General features: G+C 44.1%; 1 protein-coding gene across 2 annotated transcripts in view; it reads right to left on the bottom strand.

The window, feature by feature from the left end:
- Positions 1-2,831: 2,831 nt before the first annotated feature.
- Positions 2,832-24,738, bottom strand: part of asb6 (ankyrin repeat and SOCS box containing 6) — a 34,821-nt gene continuing 12,914 nt past the window's right edge. For both annotated transcript variants that reach the window (XM_054731362.2, XM_054731361.2), the window contains exons 6-7: positions 4,220-4,306; positions 2,832-3,998 (exon numbers count right to left, since the gene is read on the bottom strand). In XM_054731362.2, the coding sequence (XP_054587337.2) occupies positions 3,277-3,998; positions 4,220-4,306 (809 nt within the window). In that variant the 3' untranslated portion in view covers positions 2,832-3,276. The remainder of the gene's footprint in view (positions 3,999-4,219; positions 4,307-24,738) is intronic.

Genomic DNA, 24,738 nt, shown 5'->3' with positions numbered 1-24,738 from the left:
ATTCAGGCTTTTTAAAAATAGGTAAGCCGCATGAAAAGCAAGGGGGGAGAGAAGCAAGGAAAAAGGCTCTGAGAAGAGCTGGGACTAATGAATCTAGGCTGCTACACTGCAGTGTGCCATATATTTCTGCCATTTACCAGCATACCAAGGGTGTGTCCTATTCATCATGTCCTTCTTGGAGGCAGAGCTCAGGCGCCAGTTGTCTGGAATTTCTGTGAAAGGGCGTCAGTTGTAGGGATGTAGGGTGGTGGACTTTGTTGAGCTCTAAAATAAGAAGTGGAGTATAGAACTGTAACCTTGTTTTTTAGCGTGTTATACGTTCAAATTAGTTTCCCACAAAGGTCAAAAGAAGAACGAAGTATGCCGTCATGATGATCCTACTCTTTAAGAACTGTTCTCAAAGCAATGTGGAAAACTACCAGGCGCCAACTTAAACCTAACAAGAAAAGGAGTTTTTAGAGTAAAAGAACATCAGGGATGTAAGACATTGTTTCAAATACACATTGAAGACTTGGTAAAAAAAAACAAAACTATGAGGCCCTTTTTAATTCTAATCATGAAAAATGAAATTGTACTAAATGCTGTGTGCAGCAAAGAGTGTTTGTTAGTCTAAAACAGGAACACACACCTGGAGCAGAGGCAGAAGGTGGCCTGCCCCAACAGGATTCAGTTATTTTACATCCATCCTATCCACCCCCACTGAGCTTAGCGTGTGCTACAGCTGAACCCAGTGACCAGATCTCCACCAGCAGCCCTCAACAATACACCCAAAGCACTCAAACAATTTTGACCCAAACAAAAGATAAAAGTAATAGGAATGTGTTGATAAATGCACTCGTTTAAATGTTGGTAGCCTTTCATTTGGGTCCATCAACGCTAGCACAGTAAACAAGACAGGGTGCATTTTTGTAGAATGAAGTCACTCCATCTGCAGTTGTGAACACTCTGTTTCTAACTAGTCCCAGTCCAAAGCCTAAGCATGCGTTCACACCGTCCAACACACGCGGTAAACAACCTCTGTTTACTATTTGGGTAAAGACACACATTCTGGAGGGGTGTGAGTCCCCTTGGCTGACGGATGGCCCTTTCCTTTCAAAGTCCACCTCAACTCCCGTGGGGTTTCAGGCAGCAGCTGAGTGTTTGGTGATGTCTGCAATTATCCCGTGTCTAGACATTGTCTAGTGAAAGACAAGGAGATGCACACCCTCCACAAGCTGCCCTCCACAGAAAAGGCCCAGAATAGATCAGAGTGGCTCTCACTTGGTGACGTAGTTATTAAAAATGTTCAGATCATTTTAGGAACTCGGGCAACATGCGGACGTTTACAAATCATCAAATAAAAATTAATGTCATAAGTTACAAAGTAAGTTTTTGTGCTTGTGGACAAATAGAGCTTCTCAGAAAGTTTCTACTTCAATTCTATTTTTCTATTTCTAAAAATGAGAATGTTTATCTTTACAAGTATTCCATGATAACGTTTCAATTCTTCTCATGAAAACAAAACTATGCAATCTGCTGAAGAGCAAAGTATCAATGAATAAAATCTAATCCAAGCACAACTTCTGTAGATCTTGTCATTGTATTGTGAATTTGTTGCAAATCAGATGAAAATAAATCTCTTTTTTAGGTCATAAATCATAACTTCTGAGAAACTTAGTGTTCATTAGACCATGCAGAATCTAGTTTTTAAACATCCAACCAACCCCCCTGCAACCACATTACCATTAAGATCTCATTTTTAAATCTGTCCAAGGGATGCCAAGTAGAAAAAAACCTACAAAACAAAGAGGAAAAACAGAGATTTAAAGCTGCTGAAAGAAAGGGTTGTGAGAGAATAAGCAGGTATGGTGGGAAAAGGCCTTTGGGCTTCAAGGAGAGAATAGATCAATAACTAATTTCAGTACAGAGCTTCACTCGCACTGTTTTCCAATAAACGCTGTGGATGGAGAGTACCGGCTTAGCCCTCCCCACTCTATCTCTATTCCATCACTTTCTCCAAGCAGGGGCTAGTCTATGGAACAAGCTTGTTTTGTCAGTGTTGTGCGTCTTGGTTGGGATAATGTTCCTGCAGTGTACACATCTTATCCAGTGTTTATTGTGTGTGTGTGTGTGTGTGTGTGTGTGTGTGTGTGTGTGTGTGTGTGTGTGCGTGTCCCATCCTGTATCTTTAATGCTCTCTCTTAGTGTTCTGCATCCTACAACCACCTCCCACCCTCTCATTCAACTAGGGCCAGTGTTGAGGTTTGTCAAGAGCATGCAGGCAGATTCAGACGGACAGGAGAGTGAAGCGTGTGTCATGCAGCCCTGCTGCTGCTGCTGAGGCTCTTTTCCTCAGAGGCTGTGACCTAGATAACCAAGAGGAGCTGGAGCGCCTGCAAGCCTTGGAGCCACTCCAGCTCCAGCAATGTCAGGAAAGGGTTAGTTGTGTAACACAATGTCCTATTTAGTTAGCTTGACACACACATTATTCTAAACAACAGTTTATTTCTATAAAGTAGTTTTCATTTACTGAAGCAATAATGAGCATTGGGGGTGTTGCACACAGTATTTGAACAGATGCATTAGGAATGCTTGGTGAACCTATCTTCTCCAGCAGCTTCTGCAGCCACGTTACGCCAAAACAACCAAAGGCTCAGTCTGTGTGCAGCGTCTAAATCCAGCCTCTTTATTTAGCAGCATGAGCACAACCATGAGGTACACACGACATTACTCATTTCCCCTAGAAACCCGTTAGGTTTGGCGTTCCTTTCAGTGCTATGCTGCCACTAACAGGACAATGATACACAGAAACATAATTTAAACAGACTATTAAGAAATTAAACCATAACAGATTTGATGAAACATTTTTTATTATTCCAGCATCATGTTGTGGAAAAATATAAATTACACAATACACCACTATCACGTTGAGGAGCTAAAATATAGATAAACCCCACTCAGCTTGACTAACTTTAATGGGCGCAGCAAGAATAGATTTGGACTCACTTTGATGCTCAGATTCAACACTGCCATCTGGTGGTGATCTTGTGCACTGCAAGTTTTATGCATTCCTATTCCCACTATACAGCAATTTATTTATAACAGACAAGGTACAAACCAGTGATTTATTGTACAAACAACTTTGTATGTGGCAGTAACAATAAACTAATGTGTACGTAGATCAAAGGCCTCAAATGGTTTGTTTAGCTTCATTTCCACAGAAAAAGCTTAAATGTTTTCTCAGATTTACTTTTGTTTTAGATCTTAGCGAAAAGAGCAACTAGACAAATGGTGATCTTAGTGCTGGTTCTGTTCAGGCTTGAAGCAGTCCCAGCCGGGCTTTGGGGTGTATGCAAGCTCAGGAAGAATAAAGTCTTTGAGTCTGTCAGGTAAAGGTAAGGCTTTGACTCTGTCCTCCAGAGGCCAGGGCTGTAGGTAACGTCTTATAAAACCCCTACAAAGACAACGTAAAGGCAGCGGGCTTGCTTCACGCTCCAACGCTCGACTGTGCAGGTCAACCAGAGCTTGAGCATATGGATGAGAGTCTTGAGGGGACACAGGGAGCTCCACCCTAGACGGGAGACGCAGTGTGGTACAGCTCACCCTCACTAAGTCCAGCAACAGCTCAGCTTGTTCCAGGAGCTCAGTAGCACGACTCTGATCGGAGTACTGCTGCAGGGCTGTTTGAAGCCTTTGGAAAATGAGGTTGTAACCTGACCAACAGGTGTAACTATGGTGGGAGCAGACCAGAGAAGCTCCACTCTGGATTAGGATCATGACCAAAGGGAAGAGCAGGTCAAAGTGCTCCAAGCTCGTCTGTGTCAGGGAGGACTCTCCATCCTCTTTCAGACAGCAGCTGGGGTCCATGCCATGAGCCAGCAGCAGCTGCGTGGTTTTCAAGCAAAAGTTACCAATCTCAGCAGCATCCTCCACGCTGGCCTCCAGCACCTCCTTCACTAGAAAGACCAACGTTGACTCAACTGTTTCTCCGTCTACGGTTGCAGCGTTGATGTCAGCACCTTTAGGAGACAAACCATCAACCATGTGGTGATCATCTCTTTATTTAGGTAAAGTAAATATTTGTACAGTTTAACAACACTTGTGGCTGCTTTTGGGTAAAGATCGACTTTGGTTTGGATAGGAAGTTTATTCAATAAAGAGCTCTTGATGATTCAGTTGTGACTGTTAAATGAAGTACTTGAGCAATCAAAGAAAAGATGGAAATTTCAGGCGTACATACCTTTTTCAAGAAGAAGCTGAATGCTCTCTAAGTTGTGCACGGTCAATCCGTCGCTGCTCGCTAATGCATGGAGCAACGGTGTTTTCCCTTCAAAAAACAAAAATATCCTTTATGTTAATAAAATTCATCCATCCATCCATCCATCCATCTATATATATATATATATATATATATATATATATATATATATATATATATATATATATATATATATACCTTGCTGTAGTGTGCATTCCCTAATAAAACAGTTAAAAAAAATAGAACTATGCATGTTCAGAGGACTCATAAGTAATTTTTCAATTTACCGGATCTTTGAAATGCTATTTCTTCAGCTTAAAGAGCTTATTGGTACAACACTTTGTGTGTGTGTGTGTGTGTGTGTGTGTGTGTGTGAGATTGAGTGAGAGAAAGAGCGAGAGATATAGTTAATAAACGTTTTTTCTTTCCTTTTATCTTTCAGATAATGGAGGTGATGGTGACACAGTTAGTTGTGGTCTTACAGAGACAATGGTTGCGTACTTTTTCCAAGGATCTTTCAAAAAGCAGGTAAAATTCAACCAGTTTGTGTCTAGGCTGAAAGAATCTGCAGTTACGCTGACTAGAGACTGGCAACCATCTACTTCATCAGCAACATTACGGTAATTTTTGATTGTTTATCACAAAGATGGTATATCTGAGGTCTGCATTTTGGCAGCTGTGTACTTTTTAGATTTAATTAGTAAACACAATCATTGTTTTTAACATATTTATCATGTTAATGTTGTGCAGTATATCTCAAAAATGAACATTTGCACATTTTCACAGCAATGAAAGTTCTTTGAGACTGCCCGCTGCTTTTGAAATTCCAAGATTTCCTAAAAGTCTGCAACTAAAACTGGACAACAAAGAACCACGCCATAAAAATTCATTGATGTATATGGCAAACAAAAAACTGCGGTTGTTTTAGCTTTTGTTTAATTATTGTTTGCTTCTAGATCATTGCTGAATTATTTATGTCCATATTTCAATGCAATAATTTTATGATTAAATGTCATTCTGTAAGATTTCTTTTAATGCACACATTTTCTTTTCACTGTTGCTTCTTCTAGGGACTAAGTATTCAAGGGGAGGACTTGTTGTCCATAGAGGCCCACCTAAAGGTGCTGCATTGCCAGTATCAGAAGATGCAACCAGACATCATGGTGGTGTGTGACCGTATGCAGCAAACCATTGTTTGGCGACGAAAATAAATTGCAGATGGTATGGCTGTGGAGGATGTCTTGAAGAAGTACCCATTCTTAGGAGTACCAAGTGGTGTGAGTCAGACACTTAAATTGAACTAGAAATTTTCTGTATATCCAACATAAATACACTTGTAAATTATGTCTTGTTGTCCCTTGTTCCCTTTTTGTAATTACATTGAATGTATTTTTTATATTATATATTATTGGATTCTAAACAAGTTTTACTTATTCCATTTGTTTTACTCTGTTATTTTTCAATACTGAAAATGTATCTGTTAATTGTAGCTCTGCAATGAACTGGGGTGAATCCATCCAGCAACTGGTAACCTGAGCCAGTGATTTTGTGAAGAGCTCTCATCTATCGCAACAAAGGTGATCGATCTTGTTTGAGGCAAATCTCCACTGTACCAGGTCTACCTGGATAAAAATGAGGACATTCTCACTGACGACTTACCAGGTACGTTTAGCTATTCATTATTCATCATTATATAAACCTGTGTGCGTGTGGTAACCCACACTGTCTGTTTGAAAAGTAGAGAGTGGGGGCAGTTTAAGACTCTGGTCAAGAGGGTGACTTGTACTTTAAAATTGGTGAAGTTGTATGGATTTCAGAAATGTTGCTTTCTGAACTTGAATGTTTACAATTATAAGTATTTTGCAGGGCTGCTCAATTAATCGAATCCATCCATCCATCCAATCACTTTCATCCATCCATCCATCCATCCATCCATCCATTCATTTTCATCCGCTTATCCGGAGTCGGGTTGCGGGGGCAGTAGCCTAAGGCAAGAGGCCCAGACTTCCCTCTCCCCAGCCACTTGGGCCAGCTCCTCCGGGGGAATCCCAAGGCGTTCTCTGGCCAGGTGAGAGACATAGTCCCTCCAACGTGTCCTGGGTCTACCTTTAGGTCTCCTCCCGGTTGGACGTGCCCAGAAAACCTCTCCAGGCAGGCATCCAAGAGGCATCCTGACCAGATGCCCGAGCCGCCTAAACTGGCTCCTCTCGATGTGGAGGAGCAGCAAGTTTATTCCAAGTCCCTCCCGAATGACCGAGCTTCTCACCCTGTCTCTAAGGGAGAGCCCAGCCACTCTTTGGAGAAAACCCATTTCGGTCACTTGTATCAGCAATCTCATTCTTTCGGTCACTACCCAAAGCTCATGACCATAGGTGAGGGTAGGAACGTAGATCGACGGGTAAACCAAGAGCTTCGCCTTCTGACTCAGCTATCTCTTCACCACGACAGACTGGTACAACGCCCAAATCACTGCAGATGCAGCACCAATCCGCCTGTCGATCTCACGCTCCAGTTTTCCCTCACTCGTGAAAAAGACCCCGAGATACTTAAACTCCTCCACTTGGGGCAGGACCTCATCCCTGACCTGGAGAAGGCATTCTACCATTTTCCGAATCAAGACCATGGTCTCAGATTTAGAGGAGCTGATTCTCATCACAGCTTGCTTCACACTCGGCTGCGAATCGCTCCAGTGGAAGCTGAAGATCACGCTTTGATGAAGCCAACAGGACCACATCATCTGCAAAAAGCAGAGACCTGATCCTCAGACCACCAAAACGGATGCCCTCCACACCTTGGCTGTGCCTAGAAACCCTGTCCATAAAGGTTATGAACAGAATCAGTGACAAAGGGCAGCCTTGGCGAAGTCCAACTCTCACTGGGAATGTGCCCGACTTACTGCCGGCAATGCAGACCAAGCTCTGACACCAGTCATACAGGGACCTAACAACCCATATCAGAGGGCCTGGTACCCCATACTCCCGGAGTACCCCCCACAGAGCCACCAGAGGGAAGCGGTCAAACGCTTTCTCCAAATCCACAAAAAACATGTAGACTGGTTGGGTAAATTCCCACGCACCCTCCAGGATCCCCCTAAGGGTATAGAGCTGGTCCAGTGTTCCACGGCCAGGACGAAAACCACATTGCTCCTCCTGAATCTGAGGTTCAACAATCCGACGGACCCTCCTCTCCAGAACTCCTGAATAGACCTTACCAGGAAGGCTCAGGAGTGTGATCCCCTGTAGTTGGAACACACCCTGCGGTCCCCCTTTTAAATAAAGGGATCACCACCCCGGTCTGCCAGTCCAGTGGGACTGGCCCCGATGTCCACGCAGAGCCGTGTCAGCCAACACAGCCCCACAACATCCAGAGCCTTAAGGAACTCCGGGCGGATCTCATCCACCCCTGGAGCCTTGCCACAGAGGAGTTTTTTAACCACCTCAGTGACATCAGCACCAGAGATTTGAGAGGCCAACCCAAAGTCCCCAGTATCTGCTTCCTCACTGGAAGACGTGTTGGTGGGATTGAGGAGGTCTTCGAAGTATTCTGCCCACCGATCCACAATGTCCTGAGTAGTCAGCAGCACACCGTCCCCACTATAGATAGTGTAGGTAGCGCACTGCTTTCCCCCCCTGAGGCGCCGGATGGTGGACCAGAATCTCCTCGAAGCTGTACAGAAGTCTTGCACCACGGTCTCACCAAACTCCTCCCATGCCCGGGTTTTTGCCTTGGCGACCACCCGAGCCGCGTTCTGCTTGGACTGCGGGTACCCGTCAGCTGCCTCTGGAGTTCCACAGGCCAAAAGACCTGATATGACTCTTTCTTCAGCTTGACAGCATCCCTAACCACCAGTGTCCACCAGTGGGTTCGGGGGTTGCCACCACGACAGGCACCGACGATCCTGTGACCACAGCTCCGGTCGGCCACCTCAACAATGGAGGTACGGAACAGGGTTCATTCAGACTCAGTGTCTCCCGCCTCCCTCGGAGCATTTTGGAAGTTCTGTCGGAGGTCGGAATTGAAGCTCCTTCTGACAGGAGAATCTTCCAGACGTTCCCAGCAGACCCTCGCAATACGTTTGGGCCTGCTTAGTCTGACTGGCATCCTCCCCCACCATCTGAGCCAACTCACCACCAGGTAGTGGTCAGTGCACAGCTCCGGCCCTCTCTTCACCTGAGTGTCCAAGACATGCGGCCGAAGGTCAGATGAAACAACAACAAAGTCGATCATCGAGCTGCAGCCTAAGGTATCCTGGTGCCAAGAGCTTATATGGACACTTTTATGTCCGAACATGGTGATCATTATGGACAATCCGTGACTGGCACAGAAGTCCAATAACAAAACACCGCTCAAATTCAGATCAGGGGGGCCGTTCCTCCCAACCACACCTCTCCAGGTCTCACTGTCGTTGCCCACATGAGCGTTGAAGTCCCCCAGCAGAACGAGGGAGTCACCGGAAGGAGCGCTCTCCAGCACTTCCTCCAAGGTCTCCAAAAAGGGTGGGTAGTCTGAACTGTAGTTTGGTGCATAAGCACAGACCACAGTCAGAACCCGTCCCCCCACACGTAGGCGGAGGGAGGCTACCGTCTGATTCACTGGGGTAAACCCCAACGTACAGGCACCAAGGTGGGGGGCAATTAGTATGCCCACCCCTGCTCGGTGCCTCTCAGTGGGAGCAACTCCACAGTGGTAGAAAGTCCAACCCTTCTCAAGGAAACCGTTTCGAGAGCCATGCGTTGAGGTGAGACTGACTATATTTAGTTGGAACCTCTCAACCTCACACACCAACTCAGGCTCCTTCCCCACCAGAAAGGTTACATTCCATGTGCCAAGAGCCAACTTCTGTAGCCGAGGATCGGACCGCCAAGGTCCCCGCCCTTGACTACCACCCGTCACACTTCACCCGACCCCTTTGGCCCCTCCCACAAGTGGTGAGCCCATGGGAAGGGGGACCCACGTTTCCTCTTCGGGCTGTGCCCGGCTGGGCTCCATGGGTGAAAGCCCGGCCATTGGGCGCTCGCCAACGTGCCCCACCTCCAGGCCTGGCTCCAGAGGGGGACCCAGGTGACCCACATCCGGGCGAGGGAACATGGTTTCCATTTATAAAATTCAGCATAAGTGGTCTTCGGGCTGCTCATTGTCTGATCTCTCACCTAGGACCTGTTTGCCATGGGTGACCCTACCAGAGGCAGAAAACCTCAGACAACTTAGCTCCTAGGATCATTGAGACACTCAAACCACTCCACCACGGTAAGGTGGCAGCCCAGGGACGATCTGAGTTTCGAACGATTACAAAAACAAAACAAGCAGATTATTTTTTCCTCCCTCTTGTGCTGCTCCAAGTTGCAAATCAAGCACTCCTTCCACATTGTTGCTGTCGTCGTTTTCGTCTTCCTCCGCTTATCCGGGTCTGGGTCGCGGGGGAAGCATCACAACTAAGGAGCTCCAGACCGTCCTCTCCCCAGCCACCTCCACCAGTTCGTCCAGCAGGACCCCAAGGCGTTCCGGGACCAGATTGGAGATGTAACCTCTCCAACATGTCCTGGGTCAACCCGGGGGCCTCCTACATATATATATATATATATATATATATATATATATATATATATATATATATATATATATATATATATATATATATACATATATATACATATATATATATATATATATATATATATATATATATATATATATATATATATATATATATATACACACACACATACATACATATACACATACATACATATATATACACATACATACATACATATACACATACATACATATACACATACATACATATATATATATATATATATATATATATATATATATATATATATATATATATATATATATATATATACAGGTGCTGGCCAGTAAATTAGAATATCATCAAAAGGTTGAAAATATTTCAGTAATTCCATTCAAAACGTGAAACTTGCACATTATATTCATGCAATGCACACAGACCAATGTATTTCCAATGTTCATTACATTTAAATTTGATATTCATAAGTGACAACTAATGAAAACTCCAAATTTGGTATCTCAAAAAATTAGAATATTCTGAAAAGGCTGAATATAGAAGACACCTGCTGCCACTCTAATCAGCTGATTTACTCAAAACACCTGCAAAGGCCTTTAAAAGGTTCCTCAGTCTTGTTTTGAAGGCACCACAATCATGGGGAAGACTTCTGACTTAACAGCTGTCCAAAAGACAATCATTGACACCTTGCACAAGGAGGGCAAGACACAAAAGGTGATTGCTAAAGAAGCTGGCTGTTCGCAGAGCTCTGTGTCCAAGCACATTAACAGACAGGCAAAGGGACGGAAAAAATGTGGTAGAAAAAAGTGTACAAGCTCTAGGGATAACCGCACCCTGCAGAGAATTGTGACGACAAACCCATTCAAAAATGTGGGGGAGATCCACAAAGAGTGGACTGCAGCTGGAGTCAGCGCTTCAAGAACCACCACGAGGAGACTCATGAAAGACATGGGATTCAGGTGTCGCATTCCGTGTGTCAAGCCACTCTTGAACATGAAACAGCGCAAGAAGCGTCTCGCCTGGGCCAAGGACAAAAAGGACTGGACTGATGCTGAGTGGTCCAAAGTTATGTTTTCTGATGAAAGCAAGTTCTGCATTTCCTTTGGAAATCAAGGACCCAGAGTCTGGAGGAAGAGCGGAGAAGCACAGAATCCACGTTGCATGAGGTCCAGTGTAAAGTTTCCACCGTCAGTGATGGTGTGGGGTGCCATGTCATCTATCCGGTGTTGGCCCACTCTGTTTCCTGAGGTCCAGGGTCAATGCAGCCGTCTACCAGGAAGTTTTAGAGCACTTCATGCTTCCTGCTGCTGACCAACTTTATGGGGATGCAGACTTCACCTTTCAACAGGACTTGGCACCTGCACACAGTGCCAAAACCACCAGCACCTGGTTCAAGGACCATGGTATCCCTGTCCTTGATTGGCCAGCAAACTCGCCTGACCTTAACCCCATAGAAAATCTATGGGGTATTGTGAAGCGGAGGATGCAATACGCTAGACCCAACAATGCAGAGGAGCTGAAGACGACTATCAGAGCAACCTGGGCTCTCATAACACCTGAGCAGTGCCACAGACTGATCGAGTCCATGCCACGCCGCATTACTGCAGTTATTGAGGCAAAAGGAGCCCCGACTAAGTATTGAGTGCTATACATGCACATTCTTTTCATGTTCATTCTTTTCAGTTGGCCAACATTAGAGAAACAAACATTTTTTCATTGGCCTTTAGAATATTCTAATTTTCTGAGATACCAAATTTGGAGTTTTCATTAGTTGTCACTTATGAATATCAAATTTAAATGTAATAAACATCGGAAATACATTGGTCTGTGTGCATTGCATGAATATAATGTACAAGTTTCACGTTTTGAATGGAATTACTGAAATATTTTCAACCTTTTGATGATATTCTAATTTACTGGCCAGCACCTGTATATATATATATATATATATATATATATATATATATATATATATATATATATATACACATACATACATACATACATGCAAATATATATACACACACACACACACACATATATATTATATATATATATATATATATATATATATATATATATATATATATATATATATATATATATATAATTAATAAATTATGTACCCTTTTTAAGGGGACTTTTCTGTCCTTTAAATTTGGGGTACAAATTTGCTCCTCAAGGTACTTGTTTGACTTGTAAAAGGTACAATCTGCAGTGGTACAAATTTGTGCCCCCAGCTAAAGGTACAAAATGGTACCTTTGAGGGTACCACCCCAGTGACAAGACATTGTACCCCTAAAGGCACAATCCTGTCCTTTAAATTCTGTGTGTGCATACAGTTTTGAAACCATTAGTTCAGAGAACGTTGGTTACGTATTGTAACCCCAGATTCTATGAGTCTAGTCGCAGCCCTTAAGCGAGCTGCTATTGGAAGGGTGATCTCAGCATCAGCCAATCATGAAGAGCTTAAATGTACGCCCACCACGTGGGCACCCCTTGTGGGTTATGTAAGTGGAGCGACTCCACTGCTCGCCTCCGATGGCTCTTAGTCCTAACAGAACCAGTGTGGCCAAGTGGCTTAAGGGCTGCGACTAGACTCATAGAATCTGGGGTTACAATTGTTCTCTTGTTTTTGATAAGGAAAAAGAACCACATTTGGTGACCACGAAGCGGGGAGTGGAGGTGTGCTCTTCGGATCATTTCTCAATCCACTGAAACCTGACTCCGGGGCCCTTATAGGTAAGAACAACTTTTGTTCAATTTTGGAGTTATTTCCGTGGATTGTGAAATGGTCTGGGAGAAAAAAAAACATGCCCTACTCATAATTTAGAATAACAACAAGAGAAGGCGCTTGTCCAGAGCAGCGGTGAAATTATTCACACATGTGTGAAGTCAGCTGAGTCATTTTGATGACGGACAAAGTTTAAAGTGACAAATTAAAAGCTGGGACAGCGAGAATTGGAATAGAATTTGACAGCTGACTAAAGTCCAGTGAGGACAAGTAAAAGATCGACAATTGAGATCCAGTATGCGCCGGTGAGGCCGGGCTAAGATTGGGATCTGAGAAAAAGCGCTGAAGTTGTGACAGATAAGCTTGCCAGTAATTCGGTTGAACCCTCGAGGATTGGTAAATTTCATGTGTTGTTGGCAAAAGGCATGTGTTGAACTCATAGGAGCAGCGGAGAGGCTGCAAGGGAAACGACAGACCCGGGTGCTCGGGGAAACTGTCTATTGAGTTTTTGTGTGTGTGTGTGTGTGTGTGTGTGCGCTGAGACAAGTGTGTGTGTGTGTGTGTGTGAAGACAAGCGTGTGTGTGAGTGAGAACAGCTGTGGGTGAGGCGCCAGAGGTCAGAATGAGGAAAAAGGAAAAAAAAGGAGAAGAACTAGGAGAAGCCTTAAAAACAGTGTAAATGGATTAGCAATAGTCACTGCAGTGCTAAGTTTTGATGTTTAATGTTATACAAATTTCAAAGTCTGTGATCTTGTTCTGATTAGCCTTTGAACAGAAAACCAGAAGTTAAAATAATAATAATAAGTTTTTAGAGTGACATATATATAAATAAAAAATATATGCTGAAGTGCACAAGCATGATAACTATTTTTACCAGCTGGGTAATGTGAAATATGAGAAATATAGATTATGAGTAAAAATAATAATGTGTATGTGTGTTGCTGTTTGGCATGAAACGTTGTTCCAGTGTCAAACTGCCTTGAAGTGTGTTTTTCTTATCTCTATGCAAGTGTGAAAGCTTTGCTGTGTGTGGTTGTTTTACTCGTGAAAGTTCAAATACTCTGATCTTGTTTAAACTATTGCTTGGATAAATTAGAGAGAAACTGATTTTTCTTCTGCTGGTTCGGTCTCTATTGTGGTTGACTTTTTCCTGTGTTGTAATGTTATAAAGCTGTATGAGAGTTGCTAAATTCTGAAGACTGGGTGCGGTTGATGTCACCAGGGCTTGTTCGTTTCTCTGTACAGACATCCTTAGCGGTCAGACTCTCAGCTTAGACTGGGCAGAGAATCAGAATAGAAGTGTAAGCTCCACCCACCAGCTGTGTGTGCGTTAATCTCCTCACACACACAGACACAGAAGTACAGAGGCGATCCCGCCTCTGACTCCACCTCTGTGTGTGGATTGGTTGGTGAGCCGTAGGCGTAGAGAAACCCTACCCTGTGGGCTGAACATTGCTCACACACAGCTCGGACCAAGGATACGGCTATTTTAGCCTGTCACACAAGCCTGACTCTGCAGGACAGAAGATTTGAGTCAAACTCATCTTGCAGCTTAACTGCTGGAGAAATAAATACATCAGGCATTAAGTTTTCTTTCAACAATAAATAAAGCTTTTTGAACTAACTTTACTTTAGTGTTACATCAGAAGAGATTTGATTTTAAGGCATTTACAATAAGAAGATAAATTGTTCAACATTTGTGTAAACAGAGCAACAACAGATTACTCAAGACCACAGCATCATATGTCACCAGTATCTGTTTCAACTTTCAATTCTTGTGTTATTTTCAGGAGATTATAAATAAACAAACTAGTCAACTAATCAAAGGAATAATAGTGTCACTGAAACTTCAAAATGTCTGTCACGCCAGCAGGAATTTTGGCAGCGAAGAATCCGGCTTTAGCAAAAGAGATAAAGCACATGTCAGAGAAGTGGTCAAAACGGACGAGAAAACTATGCAATCCGTGGCCATCTGAAGGCACTTTTGACGTAGTGGCGTGTGATAATTTGGAATTGAGAATTCAGGATCATAAAGCAGATGGATCCAAGAAAAGACAGCAGAAAAGAGAAAAAGAAATTCAGATCCTGGACTTATTCAGGAATGAAGGAAAGATTTACAGACAGAACTTTAAACATGCCATTCTCAAAATGAAAGACAAATTGGACAAACCCCAGAAGGAAGTGAAGGCCCCAGCAGAAGAGGGCCTGTATCCCCTCTTGGGAACCGTTACAATTACGGGAGATTTTGATTTGCGCGACACATTCGACAAAGGTCCTAAGGGTTTAGATGTCGACAATGCAATTTTAAAATTAACAACATCACAGCAATCAGATGAAGCACCTGGCAAAGAAAAGCATGCAAAAGGAAGTGAGGAAAGAGAATTCGAACAAACAACTCCACCTCGTGGAACGCATCCAAAATATTGCAGTACAGAACGTCGAGCGGTAAGGGAAGAAGGACGAAGGGAGATTGATTGTTTTGCAGAACATAAGGATTTTTTGAAAAGGCAACCGAAGGCTAACTCATACTGGATTGACCTTGAGAACAAGGATGAGGATGTACATGATGAGCTAAACGATGTTGACCAAATTATACAGGACATATCTGAAGGCCTGCGGAAATCCTTAAATCACATCACAGGCACACATTCAGATGAGGTTAGTGAGAACACCACTAGCACAAGCAAGGAGAAAAATTTCAAGCCTTTTTACAAACCAGGCATTCATTCACCAGAGCGTGGTGATCCAAATACAGGTCTGACTCAAGAGAAGGAAAAACCAGGTCCTAGCAATGAAAGCCGTGATCTGAGACCCAGACATGACTTAAAACCACCTATTCGATACACTAATGATGGTCAGTACCCAATTTTAATTAAGGGCACAAGAGCTAATTATATTCCCTGGCAGAGCCTCGACCTCACTGGTTTGGTTTCGCGGCTGCCCGAGATACAAGATGGCGCTGGAAAGTGGATTCGGGCCTTCGAACAGGAGACAACTGGGCTAATGCTTGCCCTTGGAGATCTCAAAGCTATTTTGGCTCGAGTTGTTGGGACATCAGCTATGGGAACATTGCTCGCATCCAATGGAGTCCAATGGATGCTGGACCCAATGGCTGACGGCACGGAGTTTAACACACACAGAAATGCACTCTGGAACATACTAAGAGCAGCATATCCCAACAGGATTGACCCCAAAGCCTTGAAAGGTGAGCCACTTTCAGAGACTGAGAGTCCTGCGTCATTTGTTGACAGGCAGCTCAGACGGTGGAAGCTGGAGACGGAGGAGGGTCCTGAGGGGATGCCAATAATGACTTCTCTGTTCCGAACATCCCTGATTTCCACTCTCCCGACTCCTGTGCGAGACAAACTGGAGGATGTGGTGGGACTGGACTCAATGCCACATGCACAGTTCAGAGACCATGTAGTCCACGCAGTGGACCGCTATCGGAAAGACAATAACAAAATGATTGAGCAAGAAAAGTGTGCTCAAAGAAAACTCACGCAGCTGCACATAAATGATCTCCAGAGCAAGGCAAAAACTCAGGCAGCAGTGGTGAAAAGTGACAGCCAAGTCCAAGCATTGCAGACAGCTGTGGCCCCGCCTCAAACTCCATCTCAACCGGTTATCAATGTCTACCCAAACCAGTATGGTAGACAGCAGCCCGGACCACAGAGACGATTTCCAAATCGTTTCCCCAATCGCTACCCAACTCGACAAGGCTGGGTGCAGCAGAATCGACCCCCACTTTCAGGTTCATGTTGGGGGTGTGGCCAGATGGGTCACCTGTATCGAGACTGTCCGAATCCAATTCCAAACCCTGAATGGTCTGGGCGTGGTCGTGGAACACGACCAAACCGGGGAAGAGGAGGTCCAGTTAATCCATGGGCAGCACAACAAGGATTCTAGGGATGCCCGGAGGGCCCTGGGGGGGAGGAGCAACTACCAATTTTAACAGCTAACGCCGATAAAGAACCAGTGATCAATGTTAAAATAGAAGGCAAATCGGTCCCAATGTTAGTTGATACTGGGGCAACCTACTCGTGCATAAAATCAAATTATGCAACTCATCTCCCCATGTCTGAGAAAAGCGTAAAGACAACAGGGTTCTCGGGAGCAAAACAAATAAACCCCTTAACAGCTCCAGTAAGACTAGCAGTTGATGACAGTGAAATCGTAATCCCAATTCTGATTTCAGACCAAACTCCAGTTAATCTACTAGGAAGAGATGCATTGAGTAAACTAAAAACAAAAATCTGGTGCACACCAGAAGGAATTTATGTAGATAGCTCTGGAATAAACTTTCAAATGACTGCTCAGACAAAACACGCTAAGGTCTACTGGCTTGGTGACATTAACAAGCCAGTCTCCGAGATGTTTCAACAATGGGAGAAATTTATTGAAGCTCAAATTCCAGAAGCTACTGTATCATTCAGTGACTATCACTGCACAATGACTTATGATCCATCATGCAGTAGAATCTTTGAAGAAAAATGGGACAAAGAAACAAAAGACTTGCACTTTAGGCTAGTGTCACAATACATCGTGATAGGACAGCAAGGTGCAGCTGTGAATGTGGAAGAAAACCCATTTATTGAAAAATGGCACACTGTGCCAGAATCAGCACCACACATTACCTTAATGGTAAACAAAGGCTTTGAGTCAAAAGATCTTGGACCAATGATGTTAACAGCAACTAAAACAGAGTGGCAGAAAACAGATAACCCGCTAATCTACACTACAAAAAATGCAGAAATGATTAAAATTCTCTGCGGTACCACCATGATGTCAAAACCACAGGTTGTAACAGTCGCAAACAAAAAACACATGCAGGGTGTAGCAGAATCAGAAACAGTTCAAAACGAGTTGAAAGCTGACATGCTAAAACAGGTTCCAGACCAGCTATGGTCCAAACATGACACGGATGTTGGACTGGTAACATCGGCAACTCCAGTTCAAGTGGAATTGAAGCCAAATGCAAGACTGCCTTATCGACCCCAATACCCACTAAAGCCAGAAGCAGAAGAGGGTATAAATGCAACTATTGAAGGTCTAATTCAAGCAGGAGTACTAAAAGAAACCTATAGCACATGTAACACTCCAATTTTGCCAGTGCTAAAAGCAGACAAGCTCAAGTACAGACTGGTACATGATTTAAGAGCTGTAAATGAAGTGATCACTGACTTTGACGCAGACGTGCCAAATCCAAGCACATTACTGAGTAACATCGATGGAGAAGCTAAATACTTCACGGTAATTGATCTGTGTTCAGCATTTTTTAGCATCCCATTGGCCAAAGAATCACAATATCTTTTTGCATTCACGTTTCGTGGAAGACAGCTCACGTACAGAAGGCTACCACAAGGGCTAAAACACAGTCCACACATCTTCAATCAAATTTTGAAACAGAGCCTCGAAGGCATCGAGGTGAACAGCACTGTGATTCAGTATGTTGATGACCTACTGATTTGCGCACGAACAATCGATGATTGCCATCGTGACTCCATTAAAGTCCTACAGAAGTTAGCTCGGGGAGGACACAAAGCCTCCCTGACAAAGCTTCAGTACTGCCAACCACAGGTAGAGTACCTAGGGAGAGTAATCTCCCATGGGACTGTCGCCATCTCACCAGAACACGTGGAAGGTGTGAGCAAAGCTCCACAACCACAAACTGTTGGACAAATGATGACATTTCTGGGAATGACTGGTTTCAACTCCGAGTGGATTGAAAACTATGCTGAAAAAACCGCACCACTTAGGGCACTGATTAAAGATGCTGGAAGTGAGTCTTTAAAATCGACTCTAAAATGGACAAATGAAGCTAAGATAGCTTTTGAAACTATCAAACAAGACATGCAAACTGCGCCAAGTTTAGCAACACCTGACTACACAAAACCATTTTTGCTGTACGTCGCAAACAGACATGACATGTATGCCTCTGCAGTGTTAATGCAGGACACATGCAGTGGACGTCGGAAACAACCTATTGCGTACTACAGTGCAAAACTTGACAATGTGGCACAGGGATGGCCCCCTTGTTATCAAGGATTGGCTGCTTTGCATTATGCTTATGAGAAAGCCTCAGTGATAACAATGGGATATCCTGTCACCATCTACACACATCACAAAATATCTGAACTAATCAACCGAGGGAAGTTTGTGTTAAACCAAGCAAGATGCCTGCAGTATATGCCACTACTGACATATCCGGACGTTGTCATAAAGAGGTGTACCACGACAAACCCTGCTAACAGTGTTCCCTTTGAGTTCGAAGGAGAACCACATTGCTGCATAGCTGAGGTATCTAGATACACTAAGCTAAGGCCTGATTTGGAATCTACTCCTTTCGATCAATCTGATGTCACCTATTTTGTTGATGGTTCATGTTTTAGAGACTACTTAGGAAACCATGCAGCGTTTGCTGTTGTGGAAAAAGTAGATGACAGATTTGAAACAGTAAAAGCTGAAAAGTGTAACCAACCCTGTTCTGCACAGCTAGCGGAACTCAAAGCCCTGACCGAAGCTTGCAAGTTGGCAAGTGGCCAGGTAGCAACTATCTACACTGACTCTGCATACGCACATGGTGTTTGCCACCTGTTTGGAAGTGTGTGGAGGCAAAGAGGTTTTAAGAAGACGGACGGCACACCCATCCTTCATGGAAAGCAGATCAACGAGCTGATCTCAGCAATGATGCTTCCATCGAAACTGGCCATTGTAAAATGCCCTGCACACCGCAAGGGTAACTGCGATGTCATCAGAGGCAACAATGCAGCAGATGAGGCGGCAAAATCTGCCTCCAGGTGTGAAGAAGCCATTTTGACGCCTGTAATATCATTAGAACCTGTAATAACACCAGAAGACATCATTTTGATTCAGGAAAAGGCAGAGAAAAGCGAGCAGCAGTGTTGGAGAAAAAGAGGTGCAACAATGGACTCAAGCGGCTTGTGGAGGTCTCATGAGGGCTTGATCGTTGCACCTGTCTCCCTGCTGACAATGCTAATCTCAGAGAGCCACGGTCCTGATCATTGTGGTCGTACAGAGGTTCTGAAAAGACTTAACAAACAAGGTTACTGGTCACCCTATCTAAAAGCCATGGTTGAGGAAGTAATAGATCAGTGTGACATTTGTGCTGAGAACAATGTAAAAAAGGGCATCACAGTCCCAGCGGGACACATTCCAGTGCCCGAAGGTCCTTTCAAACATTTGGTCATTGACTATGTTGACATGATTAAGTCTGTGCATGGGAGGCGGTACATGTTGGTGATCATTGACAGATTCAGTCGGTGGATCGAAGCCGTTCCCTCCAAAGATCTAGGTTCAGAAACAGTGGTAAAGTTTCTAGTCAGAGAAGTGATTCCTCGCTTTGGTATCCCGTCGGAAATAAGCTCGGACAATGGTCCTGCTTTTGTTGAAAAAGTCCTTAAAGGTGTGTTGCAACAACTAAGGATAAAGCAACGATTAGGATCAGTTTATCACCCCCAGAGCCAAGGGATGGTCGAGCGAGCGAATCTGACGTTGAAGTCTAAAATCTGCAAAATCTGTGCTTGTACTAACCTTAACTGGGTTGATGCATTGCCGCTTGCCTTAATGAGCTATCGCATGCAAACTAACAGAAGCACGCATCTTTCACCTCATGAGGTCCTAACAGGCAGGCCAATGCCAGCTCCTCAGCTCAGAGGACCCCACAAGGGGCCTTCACTGGAGCAGCTAGAGCTTGAATTCAAAAGCTATATCAAGCAACTAACCAGCATCCATAAAGCCATCTATTTGCAGGAAAAGAGAAAGGAGCTCGTCTCTAGCGCAGGCGCAGACGGGCCAGTAGTTCCTGGAGACCAGGTGTACATCAAAGTTTTCAGGAGGAAGTGGCACGAACCGCGGCGAGAGGGTCCCTACAAAGTGGTTCGAGCAACGCCAACGGCAGTCCAGGTCGAAGGAGGATCGACGTGGCATCATCTGACACACTGCACGAAAGTCAAAGACAAAACTCAGGGCAGTATTGTGTCTGACGTAACAAACCGGCATGATGGCCGAGGAAAAGAAGGGCGTGCTAAGCCTGATAACAGTTCTGTTTTGGATGACACTAGGGGGTCTGATGGTGGTGCTGGAGGAGGTGAAGATGGAGACGATGGCCGAGGAGCAGATCGTCGACCCATCACAAGAGCATATGCTAGACGACTTGGTCAACGACGAGGCAGCACACCGTGATCAAGTTAAGTACAATCCAGCAGGCCGGATGCAACATAGGTCAGCATCCTTGCCTGCATTCGACGTAGCAGTTGTTAAAACTGGTGTTACAACCACGATTCCAAATAATGTTTTGACCACAATTAAGATAAATAAAATCCCTGACAGTGTGACCACAGTTCCAAATAATGTTTTAACTACTAGCGCTACTACTACTACTACTGTAATCCCTGATGTTTTGACTACCACAGCTCCTGTTGAAGAGGGGAGGTCCGACTGGAGCTCTTCCTCTCACTTACAGCTAGTGACTCCACTGATTTTAAGACCTGAAACAACGCCAGTTAGCAAGTTAAGAAGTGTAACTACTAAGCCACCTGTTAGTACTACAACTCCCACAGGAGATGTAGCTGTGAAATCTGATTTTCCCACAGAAGCCTCTGGTAGTAACCATGTTTGTAATCTTACTCAGCAAGACCAAAATGAACAAGAAGTGACCAATCGCAAAGCTGTGCCTAAGCCACTATTTGGGCCGATTAGACCTAGGCCCGGGAGTAACACAGGACCTATCTCCCCTAGAGCGGGCAGACCATTGCCGATAGAGGATAGGCTTTGGGATGCCGCCATGCAAAATAGTTGGTATAAATGGGCTTTGTATACGACGAGAGAAATGACTCCTAATGACTGCATAGTGTGCGCTCAAGCACCCGGAATGTTACCTGAGGTTGTTCCAGAAAAATATACTTCTAGTGAATGTGCCATTACACAACGACGCACTTGTAAGACTAGAAAGGAAATAGAGATAAATAAAAAGATTCCACCTATTCTTAAGTTGCCATTGTGCGGATTCCACTGCAGATTGCTCCATGGTACACGAGATAAGCACAAATATGTTAAAAAATATGCAGAATATAACATCTTAGAGGAATGTGCTGAATTTGCGATCCAAACAGACCAAAATGGTCCTCCAACGGACTACAAAATTGATTATAGTGCTGATTATGAATGTTTTGCAAGTGGAGGTTTCGCTGACAATGGAGGAGTGGACGTAGGTAATACATCTGTCAACTGTAACGTCACTTGGGTATTATCCTGGTTCCCGCATGCAAATATGACGCCACTTCTCATTGATACCCCTGTTTGGTATGAAAACCCTGTAACTCTTAGTCAGGACTGTGAAAACATATCGATGACGATCCCCACTCTGGATCTCATAGGTGAGCAAGACATTCCAGTGGCCGACAGCTACTGGATGTGTGGTGGTGATGTTTTAATGAATGTTTTGCCAAGTTTTTGGGTTGGGTTGTGTACGCTAGTACGTATGAAAGTTCCAGTGACTATCTTACATGAAGGTGTGAGTGAATTACTTCAGTTGGAGACTACCAATAGACGTAGAACAAAGAGGTATGATGTGTTTGATCATAAAGTGCATTTAAACGCCATAGGACTGCCAACAGGAATTCCCATAGAATTTCAAGCAAGAGATGAGGTAGTAGCTGGTTTAGAGTCAATTCTTCCTTGGATAACAATAAATAAGAATGTGAAATGGATCAACTATGTTTATTTTAATCAGCAAAGAATCTTAAATTACACAGTAAATAACCTTGGCCTCTTGGGTGAACAACTTCATGCCACAGTCAAGATGACTTTGCAGCATGACCAGGCTTTGGACTGGTTGCTGGCCGAGAAAGGTGGGCTCTGTAAGTTTCTGAACTCCAGTGGGCAAGAATGTTGCACCTACATTCCAAGTAATACGGCCCCTGATGGTGCATTTACTGAAGGAATGAGGAAATTGAAAGATTTAAAGATAGAGCTGAGGGAGAATGCAGGCAGGGAAAGCTGGTCCTTAGACTCCTTAGCCCTCAAATTGGGTCAGTGGGGAGCTATTTTGGTAAAAGCAGGAATTAGTGCAATAGTAGTACTAATTCTGATTTCTCTATTGGCATGTTGCATCCTACCTGTTGTGAGGAGACTGTGGGAGCGAACTCTGGCTGCCCAAATGAACCTTGCTGCGTCGTCTCAATACGTGCAAATGGAAATGGCCGCAATGGACTCAGCACGACACCCAATGTGCCTGAAGAACGGGACGGCTGATGAGATGGCGGTGGAGTAAGCTTTGCGTCTCATCAGAGATGTTGTTGTTGTGGTTACATGCACTCGACTAAGGAATCGGCCTCGAAGTCCTCTTCCAGCGACAAGACCCCTGCAGCAGTCATCAATGAAACTGAACTTGACTCTTGTGTTTTCTTCACTCCGTTTCTTCTTTTTTTCCAGCTCTGCAACTGAGACTCTGACTCCGTTCTCTATTTCGGTTGAGCAGTTGTGTTGTTACATCTAGTATGTTCGTATATTCATTACATTTACTGTTGTGTTTAACTTTTTATAGGTTTAGTCACATCAACATCTCCTAGTTGTTCATTCGTATCCACGTCAATCATTTATTTCATATGAGTTTGTATTTTTGATTGCATATTCACGTACAGTTACTGGTTGCAATATTGCTAAGGGTAATTAATGCACGATCGTACTCATGATTTTTTTTTATTCTCTGTTGGAAGGTATCATCACTTCATTTTCTCTTATGTGTGTTCTTTTGTTAATTCAATGTTACCTAATGTCTGCCATATACTTAGGCTAGACTTGTATGCTCACTCTGTGCGTTACGTGATCGTCCTGTTGGGGCAGGAGGTCAAGGGGGAATTTTCCTGTTAAGAACAGCGGACAGGTTTTTCGCCCTCTTACAGTGTGCGCATGCATTTTTGATGTATTGCTGGGGTGGTTAAAGACGACACATTCAATGTTGTGTCTTGCAGCTGATACTTACTTTGCAGTTACTTCGTCATTACATTTATATCTATATAGTTTGGCTGAAGACTGCAGTATATTAGTCATTTTGTCATTTAACACCCATTTACTGGTCTATGTTAACATTCATTTATGTGTTATGTTATTTGTTATGTAGCCAGCTTGTTTATGGGGGTGGACACCCCCATGGGGGGGATCTGTAGGAGCCAAAAAAGCAGTGTTCTGTGTACGTGCATTTTGACAAGATGTTGATCAGCCCAGCATCCTGTGTACGTGCACTTTTAACATCTTGATTGTCCAGCTGCTGCGTACGTGCTCAACAACATGTTGTTCAGTCCAGCTTATGTAACTTCCAGTAAGTATTGGCTTACTTTGACCATATTGGGTAATAAAACAGCCATCCCATCATTTCCCGAAATCATGAGGGTGGGGGCCAGAAGAGTATAACCGATGCTGCGTGGTGTAGGAGAGAGGGCTTTGCAGCAGGTTTCCAGCCGAGGCATTTAGTTCGAGGCTGAAGGCTGTCCCCATGAAGTGTTGGTGATGTATTGCTGAATTGTACAAATAAAGCCCCACGCTGAGATTGGATAAACTGTCTCTCTCTTGTTTTTGATAAGGAAAAAGAACCACACAATACGTAACCAACGTTCTATTTCGTCTAGTCTTAGCCCTTAAGCGAGCTGCTATTGGAATAATGCGCAGCTGGATGGGTTTACGCCACACTGGTTAGCTCAACCAATGGACACACCCAACATGTCTCCTTTTAGTGGGGGTAGCTCAGCCTCAGCCCAGGGCTTAAAAGGCTGAGGCAGCCAGAGAGAAGAGTGGGGCCACCACTAAAAAATATCATCCACAAGAGGATGAAATTCATTCAAGCAGGGCTGATGAGGTGCCATAATGCGTTCACTCAGCCTGCTGAGGTCCAAGCACTGAACGAGTGATGGATCCTGAAGACACATCTCGTAAATAATAACGAGTAAAGGAACAGGGTGAAGCCCATGAAGCAGCATGACAAATGACTTCCATTGACACACCACTGTGGGGCGCCACAGAAGAGGAAATCCCTCTGGCTCAGTGAGCCCTGAGTGTCTCAGGAGGATGCAGCCCCGATGATGTGTAAGCGAGTGAAATGGCGTCACATAGCCAGAGTCAAAGGCGCTGGGCCAACAGCGCGTGCCCAAGGGAAGAGTCCCTGTAGTGCACAAACAGGCTTTGTGAGCGGCGAATCCCTGA

The sequence above is a fragment of the Nothobranchius furzeri genome, chromosome 17 (assembly GCF_043380555.1).
Source record: "Nothobranchius furzeri strain GRZ-AD chromosome 17, NfurGRZ-RIMD1, whole genome shotgun sequence".
Lineage (NCBI taxonomy): Eukaryota > Metazoa > Chordata > Actinopteri > Cyprinodontiformes > Nothobranchiidae > Nothobranchius > Nothobranchius furzeri.
This window is presented reverse-complemented; position numbering and strand designations above follow the sequence as displayed.